Here is a 20108-nt window from a genome sequence, read left to right as displayed (position 1 = left end):
TTGTTGAAATGTGGTTGAATTATACATGTTTTATAAAGTCTGAAAATCTGACTTGCATGGTTTTTGTAATAGAATATGCCATATTTCTATAAAAATAAATGAATATTAAAGCAAAATTGTCAATACTGAGGATGAAAAGAGGGCACTACTCAAGCGACAGGAACTGTGTGTATATAAAAATAAACTTTAGAAATTTACGTGGTTTAGTCAATAACTTGCGAATTAAATAGCTACTGAGCTGCGACAAAGCCAAAGTCAAAATCTAAGAGAACATCTAGATTCTAGAAAGTGGTGACCCTTCAATAATTAGCATAAATCTTAGAAATCCTTATGACCGTCGTCATGATACATAAGTAAGTGTACTTAGCTAGATACAATGTATGTATACATCGATATTTTTACATTCGTGTATGTGTCCGAAATCTCTAGATTTGAATTTCATCGAAAACTGTCTATAAAAAAGAACCCCATTCTCTTACTTATACATACTTTTTTCTCTATATTTTTTCTAGCTCGCCACCTCAAAATGATTTCTTTTTTAATAACTTTTTCGGAGGGTTAGAGCCAACAACCAACGATTTCGGCGGTATTGGCATGGCTAGACCACCACACATGAATCGTGGTCCAAAAATGTCACCAGAGTCCTCCAATAATTCGAGCATCAGCTGCAGTTGGTGTGACGTGAATGCTTCGATTCGTTGCATTGAGTGTAATGAGTTTATGTGCAATGGCTGTTTGCGTGATCACCGCAATAGCCCCCTCTCCTCAAATCACTCAATTGTTTCGTTGCCCACACCAATTGGCACTTCGCCCACCGGCGGCGTTTCTGCTGCTACCTTGAGCGCTCCGTCACCCAATTACGTTTGTGAGTTACACAATGAAATGTTGCGCTATGTTTGTGATTCTTGCAAAAAGTTAGTTTGCCAATGTTGCACCCTGCACGAACACAAGGAACATAACTACGCTTCGATACAAAGTTTCGTAGATGAAGCTAATGATAAGATTAAATCGGCTCTTGAAAGTAGCCGTACTGGCACTAAGTGCATTAAGAGTAGCATTGATAGAGCTTTGGCATTTATAAGACTCATCGAACGTAATTGTGCCGAATTGAGTGAAAATATACGCAAAGCATTTAGGCAATTCTTAATTGCCATAGAGGATCGCGAACGTTTCTTATTGGAATTCGTTGAAAAATTGCGCCAACGCCGTTTAGCTATACTAAACGATCAAATGGCCGGCTTGAAATCGGCTCTCTCAGGGCTCGCCGAAACCTCCGATATGTTGCACAAGATTTCGGAAAATACTACACGCATGGATCAGATTGACATAGCAATGAAGGTTTCAAATGGACAACGTCAACTTGAACAATTTGCAGCCATATACAAGGATTTGCAGCCGAAACAGGAGGTATTTGCATTCCTTACACCAGACTACAACATCTTGCAGGAGATACGAAATCAGGGCGCAGTTGTGCTTGTCGATGAGCATAATATACCAGTGGTGGGCGGTGGCGCCATACTCAGCGGTTCAGTTAACGATCTTGGCGCGGGAGCAGTTATGCCCATGCCTAGCGCCAGTTTGCCTGTTGCCGCTGCAGCGATGCCTACTAACATACGCCGTCCATTCATACGCGAGAACAGTTTCCGTAGCATTCCTTCACCATTGTTGCCCGTACGTGGCAGTAGCGCTTGTGGCATTCAAAGCACAGGCCTGGAATGGGAATTGAGCGTTTTGCGTAGCTCACCGAATTTGCATTTTGGTGCACCGCGCAGCACGCAGGCCATACCCGGTTGCACTGAACATGTGAAGGCGCGCAATTCCAATACACCCTCGTTGTCGTTTGCCACCGAGGGTCACGAAGATGGGCAAGTTAGCCGTCCGTGGGGCTTGTGCGTTGACAAAATGGGTCATGTATTGATCTCCGATAGACGTAATAATCGCGTACAAGTTTTCAATCCAGATGGCACATTGAAGTTCAAGTTCGGCCGCAAGGGTGTTGGCAATGGAGAGTTCGATTTGCCGGCTGGCATTTGTGTAGATATAGACAATCGCATCATCGTCGTTGATAAGGACAACCATCGCGTGCAAATATTCACTTCGACTGGCATATATTTATTGAAATTCGGTAGCTATGGCAAAGAGTATGGGCAATTCCAATATCCATGGGATGTGGCTGTTAATTCACGTCGTCAAATTGTTGTTACCGACTCACGCAATCATCGCATACAGCAATTCGATTCGGAGGGCCGCTTTATACGTCAAATCGTATTCGACACGCATGGACCAAATAAAGGAATCGCTTCGCCACGCGGTGTTTGTTATACACCAACTGGCAATATTATAGTTTCGGACTTCGACAATCACTGCTTGTATTTAATCGATCCGGATGTCAATGAGGTAGGTGGTAATCTTTACTTCACATAAACACATTTTTATATCATATATGCATATGTGTGGATGTACTCGTATTTGTATGTGTCAGAATTACTTTATAAAAATCGTTTGCATTTGCAGATCTTGTCGGCCAAAGGACACGAAGGTTCAGGATTCCAAGAATTTAACCGCCCTTCTGGTATTTGCTGCGACGACGATGGACGCATTATTGTTGCAGATTCTAAGAATCAACGCATCATTGTTTACAGTCCTAGCCTGGAATATCTATGGAGCGTAAGTATAAGCATTCAAAGTTAGAAATTATATAAATCTGTGGCATTTTATTAAAATAACTTATCTCGAGATATGCCATTTTTCCTTTAAATCAATATTTCAATGGTTCCCAAACAATATTTCCAGGATCAACTAGCCATTCGGGTAGTTTAAGATGCCCTTTAAATATAGGGTGATTCAATAAGACCGCAGATTTTCTTTTATAAACATAAAATAACAAAATTTGTACAAATTTTTTTTTATTTCGCCATGTCTTTTAGTCTCTGGTATTTATGAATGAAACACAATACCCGCTAAATGCCTATGAGGCAATGTTTACCAATAAAGTTTTTTTTGTATAGGTAATTTTTTAATAGCAAAATTTTTTTAAGCCATAAACTTGATATTCTTTTGTAATAGGATAATTTGATCTAAAATCTATAAGCTAAAGAAATTTTACACAAATATATCGAATGGAAATATATATTTTTTTAATTTTTTCAAACAATCTCTGTACAAAATGTGATCTTTTAATATGACTGTAACATATTTCAGATAATAAAAAAATAATAGTATTTTTGTTACAAATAACATAGTAAAAACATTTTTGCTTTGGTTGGAATAATTTTTTTTTATAAAGGTAAAACATTCGTTTTTTATAATGGCAGCCTCATAGGCGGTGTTTACCATTCTAAGGTTAATAGAATCTCCCTCCACTAGCTATCACTTCTTCATTTTTTTTGCTTTCTAATAATATTTTCATTTCCTTTCAGATTGAAATACGTCCATCGATAAACCCCTTAATGCCGCCCAGTCTTGACGAAAAAGATCGCACCTGCGATGTTGCACTAATGCCCGATGGTCGAATTGTGTTCCTAATCGAATTATCACCAGATTCCAAAGAAGGCTCCAATCCTTATAAAAGATTTGTACACGTTTTCTAATTAACTAGTTAAGAGTATGTAACGCGTATTTCGCATTTCGAATATTTTCAATTTTTTTTTTTTGGACTGCAGTGAAAACGCACGCAAAACTGTTGAAACTGTTTGACTGAAAGTTACGATCACATTGCCATAAACATGTACGTATATTCATACATACAGACATATAACATACATACCTGGTATGTATGCAGTAAAAACAAAAACAAAATAGTATTAGAAGTATGTTTAACATAATTTTCACTTACCTTCACTGACACGCGCTATTCATCCACAAAAATTCGACCTTAACCCACAAAAATCGTACTCAATTCCCATTTACTCATTCATTCATTCATTCGTACATATACCTGCTTACTACATTCAATTACATACTTAAATTATGCATGTATTTACAAGTAATATGTGTAATTACCAAAACAAAAATATGAACTGTACTAGACTGATACGGCATGTCGAGGAGTTCTTCTAAGGAATTTTTTTCAAAACAAATACCGTAAAAAAGGACAAAGTCTGCTTTACGGCACGCGTGAAAATGTCGTACGCTAACTAGTTAAACTAATAGTTTAGTTTTTTTAGATGTTTAGTTCAACTTAATATTTTTTAAACATTAATAATTTTAGACATATTATTGCTTGTTTTTTTTTTTTAATGTAATAATTGCATGTTTAATATTTATTTTTAGAAATATCTACATACGTGCTTTGTGCTTTGTTTTTTTTTTTTTTACAATTGAGACTGAATTAAGGCGCTTATGTTTTAAAAAATTCGAGCGCACAAATTTTAAAATCACTACAACTATTAGGACGACTACATACACACGTAAATTAAACATGTAGTGACGGACTCCAAAGTAAATGTGTGAAAACTATATTCTTTTTTTATTTAAAATAATTGTATTAATTGTTTGTAATAACGTGAATATGCTTGTGTGGAACTTTGGTTAAACTTTTTTAAGAAGACTGACAACCAAAGCGACTAAAACACCGAAAATATGAAAACTCAATTTTGAGCGAAAATTAATTCAAAGAAAATCAAAAGCAAAAAAAAAATATATAATAATAAGAACAAACAAGAACAAACAAAGGCGGCAAATAAATCTGTCTAGTATGTATGTGTAACATATGTAGTTATGTATGTAAAATTAAATTGTAAAACGCTCCAAATACCAATCTCGACAGAGTTTAAGTGAAACTTCACTTGATTGTGTTCATTAGAATTTAACAGGAATTAGTAAAAATATTTAGTGTGTAAGTGCGCATAAAAACTAATAAAATCCATACGATTTTTAAAATAAGTGTATATTAAACAAAAAGTAAACAATTGTATTAACGAAAACATCGGATGGAAGGCACTTTGAGGATGTCGACTTGAGTTTCAACTTTTCGCAACTACAAAATACTAAGGTTTACTAAATAGTAACGTATTAAAAACGCCACAAATCATTAAAAATATATACATACATACATGTATATTAGCATAAGTATAACGTAACGTAACATACATACATACAGACATGCATGCATACTATACATATTTAAATAGCTTAAAACTTAGTGTTTAAGTTAGCGAAATTAATTGATTCAATTGAGTAAAAATCGTACCTATTAGGGTAGTAAACCGTTAACGTTAAGCGTACTCAAGCGAAACTAAAACTAAAAGAAAACAAAAATAACTCAAAATTAAATATATATTCGAACTCTTTATCACTCCACTAAAAGTCCTTCCACAAAAGAAGTTAAGCATTAAATGCAATAATAATTCCATTTACATACATTTCGAGTACGCATACTTTTTTTATAGAATATTTCCATGTAAGGCGTGATTTAACAACAACAACAACAACAAAATAACCAAACAACACTCCAAAAATATTTGCCATTCGATATTGCAAGCATGAACATTCTATTATATACATATTTATTATTTAATAATTATTTTATTTTATTGCCATTTGAAAAAAACACAGTCTCATTACACATTTGCAAAACAAAAAAAAAAAAAAAAAAAAAAAACATAAAACATATAACTTAATAAGCAAGTAAAACAAATATTGTGACATACATTTATAATGTGATCGAAAGATCATGGCTCTTAGAAAGACTTTAAATAATAAGGAAAAACAAAACAAAAAAAACATTTATATGTAGTACATAACATATGTAGCGAAAAACAATTTTTTTGTGATTTCTGGTAACAACCAGATGGATGGAACCACATTTTGTAAAACACAAATGAAAAAACAAAAAGCAAAACGATTAAAATAGCGTAAAGTAAATTTAAAAACAGATAGCAATAAACGTATATAATATACATACATACTTACCTACATACATACATGCTACTAAAAAAAAAAACTGTTTTTTAAAATGACAAAGAAAATTTACAAAACTAACAAAAAAACATACAGTTGCAATATGATTAACGAAAGAAAGTGGGTGGTCAAAAAATGTCGTTTAACAGCAAGATTTCAACCTGGGTACAGAATTTATATGAAATATGATTCAAGGTACTTACGAAACAATAATTAGTAAACACAATGAAATAATATTAGCCTCAGACTATGGAGGTTTCGTTTTATGCCCATTAAATTTACTAAAAAAATTTACGAAACTATGGTTAAAAATTTTCCAACACCCCAAAAGTCTTAACTTTTTCATAATAACCTATTTTCGTATAACGTTGCGCAATTAATATTTTTACAAGCAATTTAGGGTTTCAATATGGATTTAGATCCATTTTGGATCCGCCATTTTGAATTTCGAAAAACTGATTTCAGATTCCTAATTAGCAACCATAGAAACCCCCTGGTAACAAGTTCCAACCCATGACAATGCGTAAATCGTTCAGTATCAACGTTTTAATTTTACTAGTGTCTTTTCAAGAGCACATTTTCGGGAACTAGACCCATTCTAATTGTTCAAGACAGGTGTGTAATTAAGGGAAAGTTCCCCAATAATACCAAAGTAATTATATGTAAAAACCACATTTTTAGCTGCATTTTAACATGTCAAGAAAATAAAAAAAATTGAGAACATCAGCATATTTATAAAAAACCGACCAGCGCGACCTCTAAGAAAACTTTTTATTTCAAAATAAAAAAATACGTGTCTGTTTTTAACACAAATAACAATATTCTGATGTAGCGTTTATGGATTTAAAAAAAATAGTGTTTTTATGAACCACTCTAATATATACACTTTCAAAAGTCGCTATAATATTTATTGTACGTATTTATACAAGTTCAAAAGTCTCCATCTTCTGATGAACTTAGAAACCTGCAAGAAAACGTGGTAGTTTTGGTGTCTACTCTCTTCGTGGAAGAGAGAACGCGAAAGGCAAAAACAAGCTAGCTATGTAAAAGTTACTGTTTCAAAACTCGCTATATTAATTTTTTATATAAAATTTACAAAAACTACCATACTGCGATTTTGTGTTATAATGTTATTAGACTCTTATTTACTCAAATTTTCAGATAATAAAAAAAGATACAATTTGGATTTTACTGGTTGTTGTAGAGGTTTTTTTTTTTTAAATTTATGGCTTACTATTATAAAATCACATAACGCTGTTTGCAAGTGGACTGCTCACTTCTAGTAGAATAAAGTACGAGTTTCAAATGGCTAAAAATTTCGATTGATTTTTTAGAATTTTTAAAAAGTTAGAAATTTGTAAAAAATAAGAGACGGATTCGGATATCCGATCTGATATCCGGTAGACTGCTACCCTTCATAAATTTCACAATATTGTTATATGTATTTAGGGATCTCCAAAGTGCTGTATACTGTCGTATTGTTGTATGCCATAAATTTGAAACAACTAAAACTATACTTAAGGGATTCGTAAGCTTCCATAAAAGCCTTATTATGAAACTTCACATCTTTAAAAAATAGTTGGTTGTGGTTCCAAGTCCTCTGAACATTTATTTAGCCGTTAAAAACTTTACTACATACGACAATACGACAACTTGTGAAGCACCCAAATTTGTTTTTTGTTTAACGGCATACATACTCTACACATCTACCGCTAGCGAAATTTCGTTCTCGTCACGCAGCGCTTTTTGCTATATCGTCGCCTCAGAAAACGGATGACGAATGTGCAAAATGACGATTTTGGGATTTTGATGCAGATTTACTAAGTTGGACATGCTCTTTCGATTTCTACAATCCATTTTTTTTATATCTCCATTAGTTTTTGAGATATTTCGTGCGCATTTTGTCGTATGTTACATAATATTAATGATTGGGTATGCCTTTTGTTGTATGTGCTGAAAATGCGTCACATACGACAAATTCCCATACAAACGTACCTTTTTTTTAATCATAAAACATTTGTCGTATGTGGCACATACGACAAATTCCCATACAAATGCAATCTTTTTTTAATCATAAAACATTTGTCGTATGTATCGCAAAACTTTGAACTTACGACAATACGATGGTCCTCTACTATAACGATACAATTAAAATTGAAAATTAAACTAAGTAACTAATTTTAAAATTTTAAATTTTTAAATTTTAGCTTGCACTGAGTCTCCAATGAAATGAAAGAAATAAAAATGTACAAAAGACAGAATTTAAGTATTGTTTTTTGTTTTTATATAAAGAAAACGTATGTTCGTAACATATTTACAGCATAAGAGATGTACAGATTTTTTTTATTAAATACATGATTATGTTTTTGTTATGTTTTTTCTAATAAGTAATCATTATTTAATAAATATGTCTGGTTTTTTCATCAAATTATACCATCGTCGTTGAAATAGATACTTTACTATTGTCGTATGTTCTGTGGACAAAACAAAGTGGTGAGTAAACGCTACTTACGACAAATGTATACGGAATGAAAAGTAAATTTTCTCATTAACGTTAAGAGATATTAAATGTAAAAATATGGAAAATCAAAACTAATAACACCAACTACGTCTCCTTCAAAAGTTACAAAAATCTACCGTACAGTTTCGGATTAATTCGACCTTAAACTTCAAAGTCAATTTTCTCAAAACCGTGTTTTGTAACATTCGACATCCGTTTTCTGAGACGACGATATGTAAGTAACTTAGCAGTTACCGTTCGTAGTGATAACACAAAGACAAATGCTTATTTTCTAAGTGTGCGGTTGTTTTGGGGTTAGGTTAAGTTATGCGAAAATGGATTTTTATTAATAAGTTGAAAATGTCAGGGTGTTTGTAAATTAATTAACCAGGCCTTGGAGCTGTTAATTTTTCCATGAAAAATAGCACCCCTACCTTTGAACGAAAAAAAGCAAATAATAATGAAAAACGTTGTTGGAAAATACTAGGAGATTGAATTGCTAAAGCTATGCTCTAAAATTTACCACAACCTCCAAAGTTTAAGGTTATCAATAACAGTTTAAATTCCATCGAAATTTTGAAGCCGCAAATTTTACTATAAAATAATGAATACTATTCACAGAAAAAGTGCATAAAAAGAATTGATCTCAAACTAAAAATTAATAACGAATTCAAAATGCCAAAGCTGGTACTACTATTTTCTAACTCAATGCAAACACAGATATTTTTTGTTGCAACTGTATAGAGTTTATTTGTATCCGCTATAGAAATTGACAAGTACGAGTACAAGTTTAATACATATATGAGTATTTATAATATAGAACCCTTTTGCGGAAACAAAATTAAAAAAAAAGCGTTCGCAGAATGTCACTAGAGATGGGCGCGGAATACCGGAACCCGCGGAAACTACGAGACTATTTTGAAATTGTCGGGATGGGTGGTTTCGGGAAGGGTTTTGAAAATTTGCGGGCGGGACGGGGCAAAAATCCTCTCCCGACACTCCAGATAAACCCAGAAACTTCCAAGTATTCCTTAAAAGCGTTGTATAAAAATTAATATTTTTTATGTTATGTTTAAACGAAAACGAACAGCCAAGTAAATCAGAAAAACCAGAAGAAGAAGAAGCTGGATCATTCAGTTTGGCATACATACATATGTATAAATATTATTATTACTTAAAAATTAACTTGAAAACCAGGTGAGTTTTACTTAGTGATGATATATGTACGGGCCTAAGAATTTATTGTCAGGTTAGACGGGATCAAAATTTAATATTTAGCCCCGCGCCCATCTCTTATTTACTAGTTACAGATTTTTCTGCTTTATTTTCTATAATTTTTTTTTTTTGTACTAATCAAAACCAATAGTTGATAGTTTAAGTTATAATTGAATGATAGCAACAAGTGGGTTGGTTTTATCGGCTTGCGCCAACGAGTCCGCGAGAGGCGAAAATTGTATTTTATTTTTCTTAAAATGTGCATAAGTTGCTTTGCAAACATATTAAAATATTGCCATATTTGAAAATGTGTAGAACTTAGTATGTGTATAAAATATGCAACATTTTCATTTACCGTTAGTTCGTAGTATGATTTATATGTATTTTAAATTGACTGTTTATATGTATTTTTAGTTATAGTGCGCAAATTTTTAGCCAAAGGCTTCTCAACAAACAAAAAATATGTACATACATACATACATACATACATACATGCATATTGGAAGAATATCAAAATCGAAAACAAATCGAAAAAAATTGTTGGTGTCCTCTAGTAGCTAACGACACACCTAATAACGCTTTCGTTTTTTTTTAGATTTTTGCTAAATTTTGTTTTAGTGTTTACCCATTGTATGCTTACATAAATATACAATTAATACAATTATACATACAAATACTACATATAAAAGAAATTTTACTATTATTATATTTATTAAAATTTTATGTATGTATGTATGTAAATAATTAAATTAAAAACGTATATCCAACATACTTACAAGCATATAATTTTGACTATTGTCATATTGTGCAACCTCAAATCGATTGTTTTAGTACAAATTGTAGTTTTTGAAAAACTCATGTATTATTAAATTAATTTCGTTATAGCGAATTTTATTTTCCCAATTAACTTTGTGCGCACAAAAAATGGTTTTATATGCAAACTTTTGCATTAACTAAAAACTATTCGAATTAAACTACTATCTATGTAGGTTTCTAAATCGGTTGACCAACAAAAACAAATAACAAAATTATAAGAAATTATGAGGCTTAAAAAACGTACTAAGCAACATTAAGGTCAAACTACTTGCTAAAAATATAGAACGTGCATGTTAAAACGAGAAATTAGGCTTATCATGAGAAGTTTTTACTTCATTTAACCACAGGGTGAAGCATTTAATATTTAATAGTTGATTTTGCTGTTATTAAGAAAATAGTAACTTTACTTTTTGAAAAAAAAAAACTGTCCTTCCGGCAAATTTTGGAATATTAAGAATGTATATCGTAGAAATGACATCCTCGGTAGGCTCATACGTTTTAATTTTTTTTTTTTAATAGTATCCGACGTAATGATAAGGCCACAATATATTGAAAAGTTTGGACGATTTATTTTTTTTCCAATAATTTTTATGAAAACAATTAGAAAACTTGAAACTTTTACGAAAGTTTTTTTTTTAATATTACACAAAGTATAAAAAAACTAATTTAAAGTAATTTGAAAAAAAAAACAAAACAAAATTGTTTAAACTTATCAGTATAGGGGTGACCTCATCCTCACTCGGGCACTAAATATGGCGCTATACACGACCAATAGCTAAACCAATTTAAGGACAAACCCCACAAGCGTTTATGGAAGCTTGGTGCAATAATATTCAGCTGAAAATTAATTAAGATTTTGAAGGGATTAAGAGTGTTCGCGATGCAAAGAACTTGCACAAGCTTGTACAAGCGAACACTCTTGGGACCGTTTGTTCAATGTCCGGTTAACACAAATCGGAGGTAGAAGCTCCGGTTAAATACAAGGACTGCTTTATCGATCACATGTTATATGCATCATATTGAAAACGTCGATAATGATGTTTAACCGGCAAGTAGTGATAACCAGACATTGAACAACCGGTCCTTAGTTATGTTCGCCAAGCCATTCGCTTCTCCAAACCTTTCCCTTCGCCAAATTCATTCGCTTCGCAAGTGATAATACCACCCTAAGCATACGTTGTACAATTTTTCTAGTAGGTATCTAAACTAGGTCTTATAGGAAAACTTTATAAGCTTCTTCTTCTTCTTTTTTGGCGCTGTAACCGCCTAAGCGATTTTGGCCGAGTTCAGCAAAGCACGCCAGTCGTTTCTCCTCTGTGCCAACTGACACCAATTGGAAACGCCAAGTGAAGCCAAGTCCTTCTCCACCTGATCTTTCCATCGCAGTGGGGGCCTCCCTCTTCCTCTGCTACCACCAGCGGGTTCCGAGTTGAATACTTTCAGAGCTGGAGCGTCGGTGTCCATTCGAACGACATGACCAAGCCAGCGGAGCCGCTGTACTTTAATTCGCTGCACTATGTCCATATCGTTGTAAAGCTCATACAGCTCATCGTTCCATCGTCTGCGGTACTCGCCGTCGCCAACGCGTAAAGGACCGTAAATCTTCCGCAAAATCTTTCTCTCAAACACCCCAAACTTTATAAGCACTAGACGGAAATGTAACGCTCGCTCTATCCAACCACTTTACAGCAATTCTAAGCTGCTCCTGTCCAGAATACTGTACAGCCGGTGAAACTTACCGCCGGTAGTGTTAACCCCTGTTTGTTATTGTTAATGAAGTGAATCTATGTCTGGACTAGGCTATGTTGAAGTGACTGCCTGCAACCAATAGAGGAGAGAGGCACAATTAGGCCTAGTGAGCCCATTGTGGTACCGCTGGAGAGCTCCCGTCCGCTCACATAGAATTAAAACCAATTCGTTAGTGAATAAAACGCTCATACTTCTTCAACTGTTTGTTTGTAGAAGGATCATCGCCTATAATTAATTCACACTAATTTAATGAACGAGACAACGACGTTCACAATACCATGGAAGAGCAATAATCGAATAATAGTCATTTATCTACTACCAGTCGACACTCACAATAGTTATGAATAGTTCAACGGAGCCAATCGCAATTTCGTCTTTGCTAATTTATACTAGGGTTGGGTCTCTTATAGTTCCAGAAATATTAAACGAGTCCTGATGTAAGTCACGTGCCTTTCGGTTTTCACCCACAGCGACGCCATTAAATTTGCTCTGCTTGCAAACACACGCCAAAGCGAAAATGACACGAGACTCACCGCGGAAACCTGCCGTTTTTTTGCGTTATATCCATTTTGGGTGCGAGTATGTAATAACTTTTTAAAGAAAATCAGCTGTCATTAACTTCTTTTTACATTTACAACTTAAAATACTGATTGGCCGCAGTTATCTAGCAAACATTTCAACATTTAAAATAAAAAAGGGCAAAATACGATTAGTGGAACCAAAGGTTGGAAAAGTCTGGTAAACCATCCGAACAAAAATATTCACATGTACATATGTCTGAATTCCCGATATAAGTAGGTGTCGACTGAATTTCCGAGAAAGTACTACCAAAAAATAATTTTGGTGCCTTTCAAAAAAGTGATTTTAACCCTGTACGATTTGCAAAATAATGACCCATTTGTATGTGAATCGTTAGAAATTTATTAATAAAATATTAAATTTCAACTTGGTATCAAGAAATCAGTGTTCCTTTAGATTGGGAGTTCACATAAGCGAGGGCCTACTGTATTGAACAAAATTTGTCATATTGGATTGCGCAAAGCTAACAGTTTTTTATTTCGTTTGAAGCTCATGATAATTCTAAAAATATATAAATTTTTATCAATTATGTTGCGCAAAGATGAATTTTAGCTTTTTATATGCATATAAATTTAGTAAAGTTACGATTTCGGCCCGCTACTGCTAAACAAAAGCTAAAATATCGAATGCTGTACGCTAGTTAAAAAATAAATAATTTTAAACAATTATAATTTGAAGTACATACATATGTACTGAATGAAAAGTTAAACAAAAAAACTTTCTAAACTAAATTTAAAAAGTATTAAAAGCAAAAGAAAAAAAATTATTAAAAAGAGTAATACATACTTTAAATCGATTTAATCAGTAAACGCGCGAAAAACGCCAAACAAAAAGATAATTTTTTAAACAAAGTTATATAAAAAAAGTACTAACTATAAAATACCATTTTAAATTGAAAACTAAATACTTTTCTAAAACGTTTAAGTCAAATATATAACTATCTAACTATGTCTAAATATTGTATAATGATAAATATATACGATATACTTACATTTTTAATTACATACGAGCAAAGCGGTAAACAAAATTTAATATAAACTCCAAAAAACTACGAGTATCTAGTACATACGCTCTGCGTATCTAAGCAAAATTCGTAATTCGAATTTGAAAATTTTTGATATCGATGATCATGAAGCGTTAAACAAACTACATAAATACTTACATACATATGAGGACGAGACGCATAAATATTTATTGAAAAGCAATTTGAGTACAAATTTCAAGTACAAATTAGCGCTAATTGTATGAACTAAAGGCATTTGTAACCTAACTACAAAGGGAAATTATAAAAACAAAACAAAACGCATCAGCGAAAAGATTTAAGTAAATTAATGTAGCTAAGAAAATACCAAACAAAAAGCAACAACTTAATAAAACACACAACACGTGGTTAACATACAATTAAAATTGAAAACTAAAACCCAAAAGAAACGAAAACAGTCGTGACAAAAATCAAGACAAATTTAAGAAAACGTACTATATACATACATACATACTTAAAATAAAATTCAAGACATACATACATACATACATACTATGTAATACGAAAATCAAGGAAAAGAATTTCAAAACTCCAATAAAGCTTATTGTATGCTGATATCATAAATTAAAATTGAATAAAATCCACTATTGCTTTCGTGTGTGTATGTGTATGTGAACAAAAATAAAAAAATGAATGAATGAGTGGAAATGTGTTAATTTTCCAGTTAATAAATAACATCATTCTAACAATGAAAAATTTTAAGAAGAAACTTCAATGTTCTATGCACAAAAATCGCAAACCGAAAAATGAACATACATAAATACATACATGCATATACACATAGTGAGCGTCGTCAAGCAGATAATAAAATATTTTATTGTACGTAACAAAAACATATATTTTGTACGAGAAAATAATTTTACGAAACAATTTTACAGAATCAATAAAAATTTGCATGCTATCAACGCATAAAATTGCTGTTTTATTTTAAATGCTTTTAACTTCTTCGTTAGGGTGACCGAAAATTCATAAACAACACACAGCTGTTTTTCTATGATCCTGATAGAGATCTGGTTCAATTTATTATCCGTTCTGTTTGTTTTATTTCACTGATCATTTGGCCACACAGTTTGGTAGCAGTGACAAATGAATTCAAACACAAACAGACATTCTGCCATTGTTTCTTTTAACTTGCTTCAAATAAATTGCGTTTATGTTAAATATTTATTTACATAAATGGATATTATCTCGTTTAAATATAATTTTTCCCATTTTTCTCATTTTTTGATAGTTCCAAACTAATTCTAAAATAGACAAATGTGATCTATTTCGGCCTGCATTCCTTTTTCTATAGTTCCGAACCAGTTCTAAATTAGTCAACTAAGATACCAAAATATAATTTTTTTAGAAAACGTAAACTTATGCCGAATTTCCACTTGGCATTGAACTGACAAAAAATTGTAGGCATTTAAAAAATGCCATGTGGAAATGAATGTAATGGCTATTGTTTTTTAAAGTAATGACAAAAATATTTTTAAATGCCCACGTTTGTCTATAAAATTTCTGCCATTTAATGCCTAGTGAAAATTCAACATTAGCAGCAACTTTTCACTTTTAGCTAGTGATATGTAGATTTAACAAGTAAAATGAAATAGCCTTAAAATAGTACCATATTTCTCTGCCTTTAAACTGGTGGGGATCTAGTTACTATCGGACTGGTTCGTTTTTAGCGATAACGATCTAGTACGGAACTAGAAATTTGGTTCACTAGTTCGGGGTTTCCCTGCAGGGTATGTATGTATGTACATAATTACATTGCATATGCACATTTTTAAGTAATTATGTACACAATTGATTGAGAGCGAGCACAACAGCTGCTTTGGTTGTTAGAAGTATCGGCGTCTCTAGATCACTGTCATGGTTCTGATACGGAGTCGCCAGTTGGTGCCGGCTAATCAGCCCGGTATGTAGTTGACATTGAGACGACTCCAAAGTCGAAGTAAACTTCAGAACGAGTTTTAAATTGAATGGTTAGGCATATTTCTCACTGCTACTCATGCTTACAGCTACTTGCATACATACGTACATACATATGTAGGTGCATACATATTTATGTTAATGCTATCATGATATGCAGTATCGATATTTATTATTGTCAACTGTGGATAATTTTTTTATTTATTTGTGCAATTTTTTGCGGGTCTGCACTGAAATCCTAATTGCAAAGTTGGGACAATTTATTCTACAAAAAGGTGTTTTTTTTTGAAATTTTGTAAACAATTTTTGAAATAAATAAAAAAATTTGTAATTAAAGCATTTATTAAGTTTCGCCTGGGTGTAATCAAATCTTTCAATAAATTTTTAACCAACTTCTCGATGAGCCACAGTCTTGAAACTAACATTGCCCAGACCCCGAAGACAATGCATTATGAAAGATGAACTAATCTTCTAGGTGTGTGCAGTGGTCGAGATATTTGAAACCCCGTATTTATGGTCCGATATGATTTATATTTAAAATGTATATTACCTAAATTTGAAAGAAATAACTCCACAAAAAATTCGGTTTTAGGTGGTGCGGGGGTCGGGTTTTCCTTTTGTTATTAGCTTGTATACATTTTTTTTAAATACCTGTTTCATTATTTTATATATCTTCTCATCCCATATCTTGTAATAAAGGCTTCATTTTAGAAATATGTATACACTTTCGTATTTCGAAATTTGATTAAAAACGTGTCACATTGGTACGTACATACATACATATGTATTTATGTACATACTATTTTCATGAGTGAATCAAAGCTTCGCTCTACAAAATATCAAAATATCAGTTCGATCAGTGTATGCCAAAAACTAAAGGCAAAAACTAGTCTTAAATGTACAAGTAGTAAAGGAAAATAGTAAAATATGTATTTTGTTACAACTGTTACATGACTGCGTGCCAAAAAAGTAGTGTGCAATTCGCGGTTATAACCGGCAGCACTTTATAAGTTATAAAGCGTTACCTAAATATATCCGTATGTGTCTACATTTGCACATACATATGTATGTATAAATACGTTTTTGTGTGTACAAATGTATGTTTTGCGAATATCACTGACTGATGAAACATATGTACATATATTAGGATGATTGAATCGGCTTTTCCAAATCAGTTTTAGCCGGTTTTTTTCAATATTTTTAATAAAAATAATATATTGGCGCTTCTCCTCAGATTTGTGGCGTACGCCCTCATTTTATCTACAATACTTATACAACAACTGCATCTTAAAATTCACTGTAAACCTGCTGTTCCCAATCTTTTCAAACCGGCGACCCTCCTTTCCTTATCGCAAAACATCTATCTGTCCATGGTGAATTAAAAAGCGTAATTTGTATCGCATCCCTTATGTATATATAATTCACCATAAAATATTCCAAACACGTATACATATGTATGTATATATATGTACATATATTCAATAGAATGGCCCTTAAAAATGAATTTCAAACCGCCGGGCAGAAAAAGTTTCCTTTTCCTTTTATTCTTTTATATGAAATTTTGTGCGGGGGAAGTACGAAAGAACGTGATATATAGGCAAAATATATTGTTTTATTGCCACTCCCATAAAATGAAAATCTGTTTAAAATTGAGAAAGTTGAAGAAATAATATTAGGCAAACAAATTCATACGGTTTGGATATGATTACACCCTGCGAGAAAAACTACAAATTTTCAAAACAATCAATATACTCACAAAGCTATGGGTCAAATTTAGTGAAACCACGTTTTTAGTTTTTCTCTCTGATGTAATTTTTTTTTTTGAAAAGACTTTCGCAAATATGATTAATCTAAGAAATTACTTTAAAAAATTCAGTGCAATGTGTACCAAATGAAATAAAATTTTCTGTACAATTTGAAACATCTAATTTTTTTTTGTTCACAAGGACGAATAGGTATTGAAAATGTAATTTTAATTTTTTTTAAGCTAATAAAGTTGGAATGGGCGAAATTGGAGGATGTGCTCGTGTGTATATTAGTCCTAAAAAAAAATAAAAAATACTTATTGCAAATTTTCAAGGATATTCAAGAATAAAATTTTAAAAGGCTTTTTCAGACTTATTCGTCCTTACGCACCAAAGCCTTTTTTAATTATACAGAATTATCTCTTTTATAGCGTCCGCCTTATGCCAGAAGCATGAATGTGCCAATTTAGCAATTTTGAGTTATTGGGTTGACGTAATTGACCTTTGGGTTCTATGTTATATGTTATACCAACACCTTGCGTACACGGAAACTAACATATTTTACAATGTCAATTACATGAAAGTAGAGTTGAGTCTCATAAAAGAAATGTCCAACTTGATTTCCCAATATTTTTAACCGACTTTACAAAAATGAGTAGGTTATCAGTTTGTCGGAATATTTTTTTTTTATGTATGTTACCGCATAAATCTGAACCACGTTAACCGATTTTTATAATTGTTTTTTTTTTTTTTTTTTTTTTTTTAAGGAAAGTTGTTACTCCACAGGTGATCCCATACTAATTTGGCTTAAATCCGATCATTGGATCATTGGAAATTAAAGATAATCTTAAATTTTTATATGAGAACTGAGTTCGGTTTTTTTTTTTTCGTGTCTTGTAATTTTTACACATTCATGTTTCTGGCATAAGGGGGACAATATGATATCCACATTGTTATTCTACATTTCACAGAGTTTTTTAAATAATTCTTTGAATTAATCATATCTTTAAAATGTCAAAGTCAAATATATTAATTTTTGTTGTGTAAAATTTTCTAGTACATACATATTTAGTTATGAAATGAGTAAATAACTATTCAGAAAATTAGATTCTGGCATATATATATAAACTAGGGGAAGCCCTGACAATTTCTTACGGTAAGTTAAGTTAAGTGTAGACCCTAGACTTAGGGCTAATTTTAGATGAAAATTTAAATGGCACTTGGGTTTCAGATCAACTTTATTTAAATATGCCAAACAAGTGGCAAGATTGTTGCTTGTTCCTTGAAACTGTTGTTGCATTTGTTTACATTTTGTGCTGAACAGCTGATAGTTTGTTGGTACAAACACAAAGTTGCACATCCCATATTTAAATAGCCAATATTGGCCATTTAAGTGATCTCAAAATTAATTTTTTTTTTAAGTTAATCAAAAATCTCTACTTAAATAGCTCATCTGAAATTGGAGCTAACTGAGCTTTAAGCCGGCTTCAATTAATTAACCCAATACAGTTTTGCGTACGAAGTAGCTTGGTTTTATCATGTGGCCTTCCCTAAGTCTGAGGGCGTAGTACGCCGCTAGACCCTGCATAATTCTTACCGGCACATTAATTTTCCAATTTAAATACTTCGGAGAATAGAATGATACCTATGTACATGGCATTTCGCTTCGAATGAGAGATTCAAAGTAACTTTCTCTAATATCGGCAGCGAAAAGTTGGGGGAACTTTTGCTTTTCTTGTGAACAAGACCAGTTTTATTGCGTTCTGCTCTTTTTGTGGCTTCAGGCCTGGAAAATCCACCGTTGTACAGATTTTCAAAGTTCGTCAATACCTCGAAAAGACTTAAAATAAGCAAATGTATATTATCGCGTAGTTTTGAACCTTCTTTTGGTGCAAATAAAGCGACGTTTTTCCATATTACATTTAATAGTTTTGCTTAAGTCGACTTAAACACATTTTCCCATTCACGAACGTAAGCTATTTAAAAGTAAACCAATTGCCCTTTGTCACTGCCGGCAACTTTATAATTCATTAATTTTCACTTGTGTTGAAGTGAGTGCAATTACATAAATACCTTTTTTTATTAAAACTCATGGGCGTCAACGTAACGCTTAACTAGATAATTAGCAATTTAAAAGCGATGGTGTTGTTAATTACATATGTAGTTGAACAAATATTTAAAGGCTTTTACGAAATAATATGGTCAAACTCCTCATCACATTTGTTTTACAGTGCGTAAAAGTTTTTTTGTTTTTGGTCACAAATATTTAAATCATCAAATATAATTCTTGTCTTCAAGGACCCATATATGCATAAGAAATTTAGCATATTTAACTCCTTACTCCTATTACGTATTGTATAATTTACCTTTTTGACACTTATTTTGAATAAGTTCATTACAATCGCAGTTAGGGGGTTACAGTGTTAATCAAAACTATTAAGCAAAGAATTTTACTCGTGCTTTCCAGTGTTGCCTACCACTCGTAGACCTCAACGTTAAAATTTTATTTCGTTATGATTCTAAAATAAGTCCCAATATTGTTCCACAGATTAAAAATTACTGGCTTATACTAGTTTTATATATAAGTAGATTATCCCCATTTTCGAGCTTAACGCCCTAATCTGTATTTAGCAAAAGACATTAG

General features: G+C 32.3%; 2 protein-coding genes across 2 annotated transcripts in view; both read left to right on the top strand.

Moving 5' to 3' along the window:
- The window catches only part of LOC118743812 (protein wech), a 30919-nt gene extending 27301 nt beyond the window's left edge, over positions 1-3618 (top strand). The window contains exons 2-4 of the mRNA XM_036476575.1: positions 464-2397; positions 2515-2667; positions 3420-3618. Coding sequence (XP_036332468.1) covers positions 464-2397; positions 2515-2667; positions 3420-3590 — 2258 coding nt within the window. The 3' untranslated portion in view covers positions 3591-3618. The remainder of the gene's footprint in view (positions 1-463; positions 2398-2514; positions 2668-3419) is intronic.
- The window catches only part of LOC118742760 (aldehyde dehydrogenase, dimeric NADP-preferring), a 92943-nt gene that overhangs the window by 19985 nt on the left and 52850 nt on the right, over positions 1-20108 (top strand). The gene's annotated exons all lie outside the window — the stretch shown is intronic.

This window comes from Rhagoletis pomonella, unplaced genomic scaffold (assembly GCF_013731165.1).
Source record: "Rhagoletis pomonella isolate Grant_MI unplaced genomic scaffold, Rhpom_1.0 Rhpom_scaffold_00007, whole genome shotgun sequence".
NCBI classification, from domain to species: domain Eukaryota; kingdom Metazoa; phylum Arthropoda; class Insecta; order Diptera; family Tephritidae; genus Rhagoletis; species Rhagoletis pomonella.
Note: the sequence above shows the minus strand (reverse complement) of the source record. Positions and strands in the feature narration are given on the sequence as shown.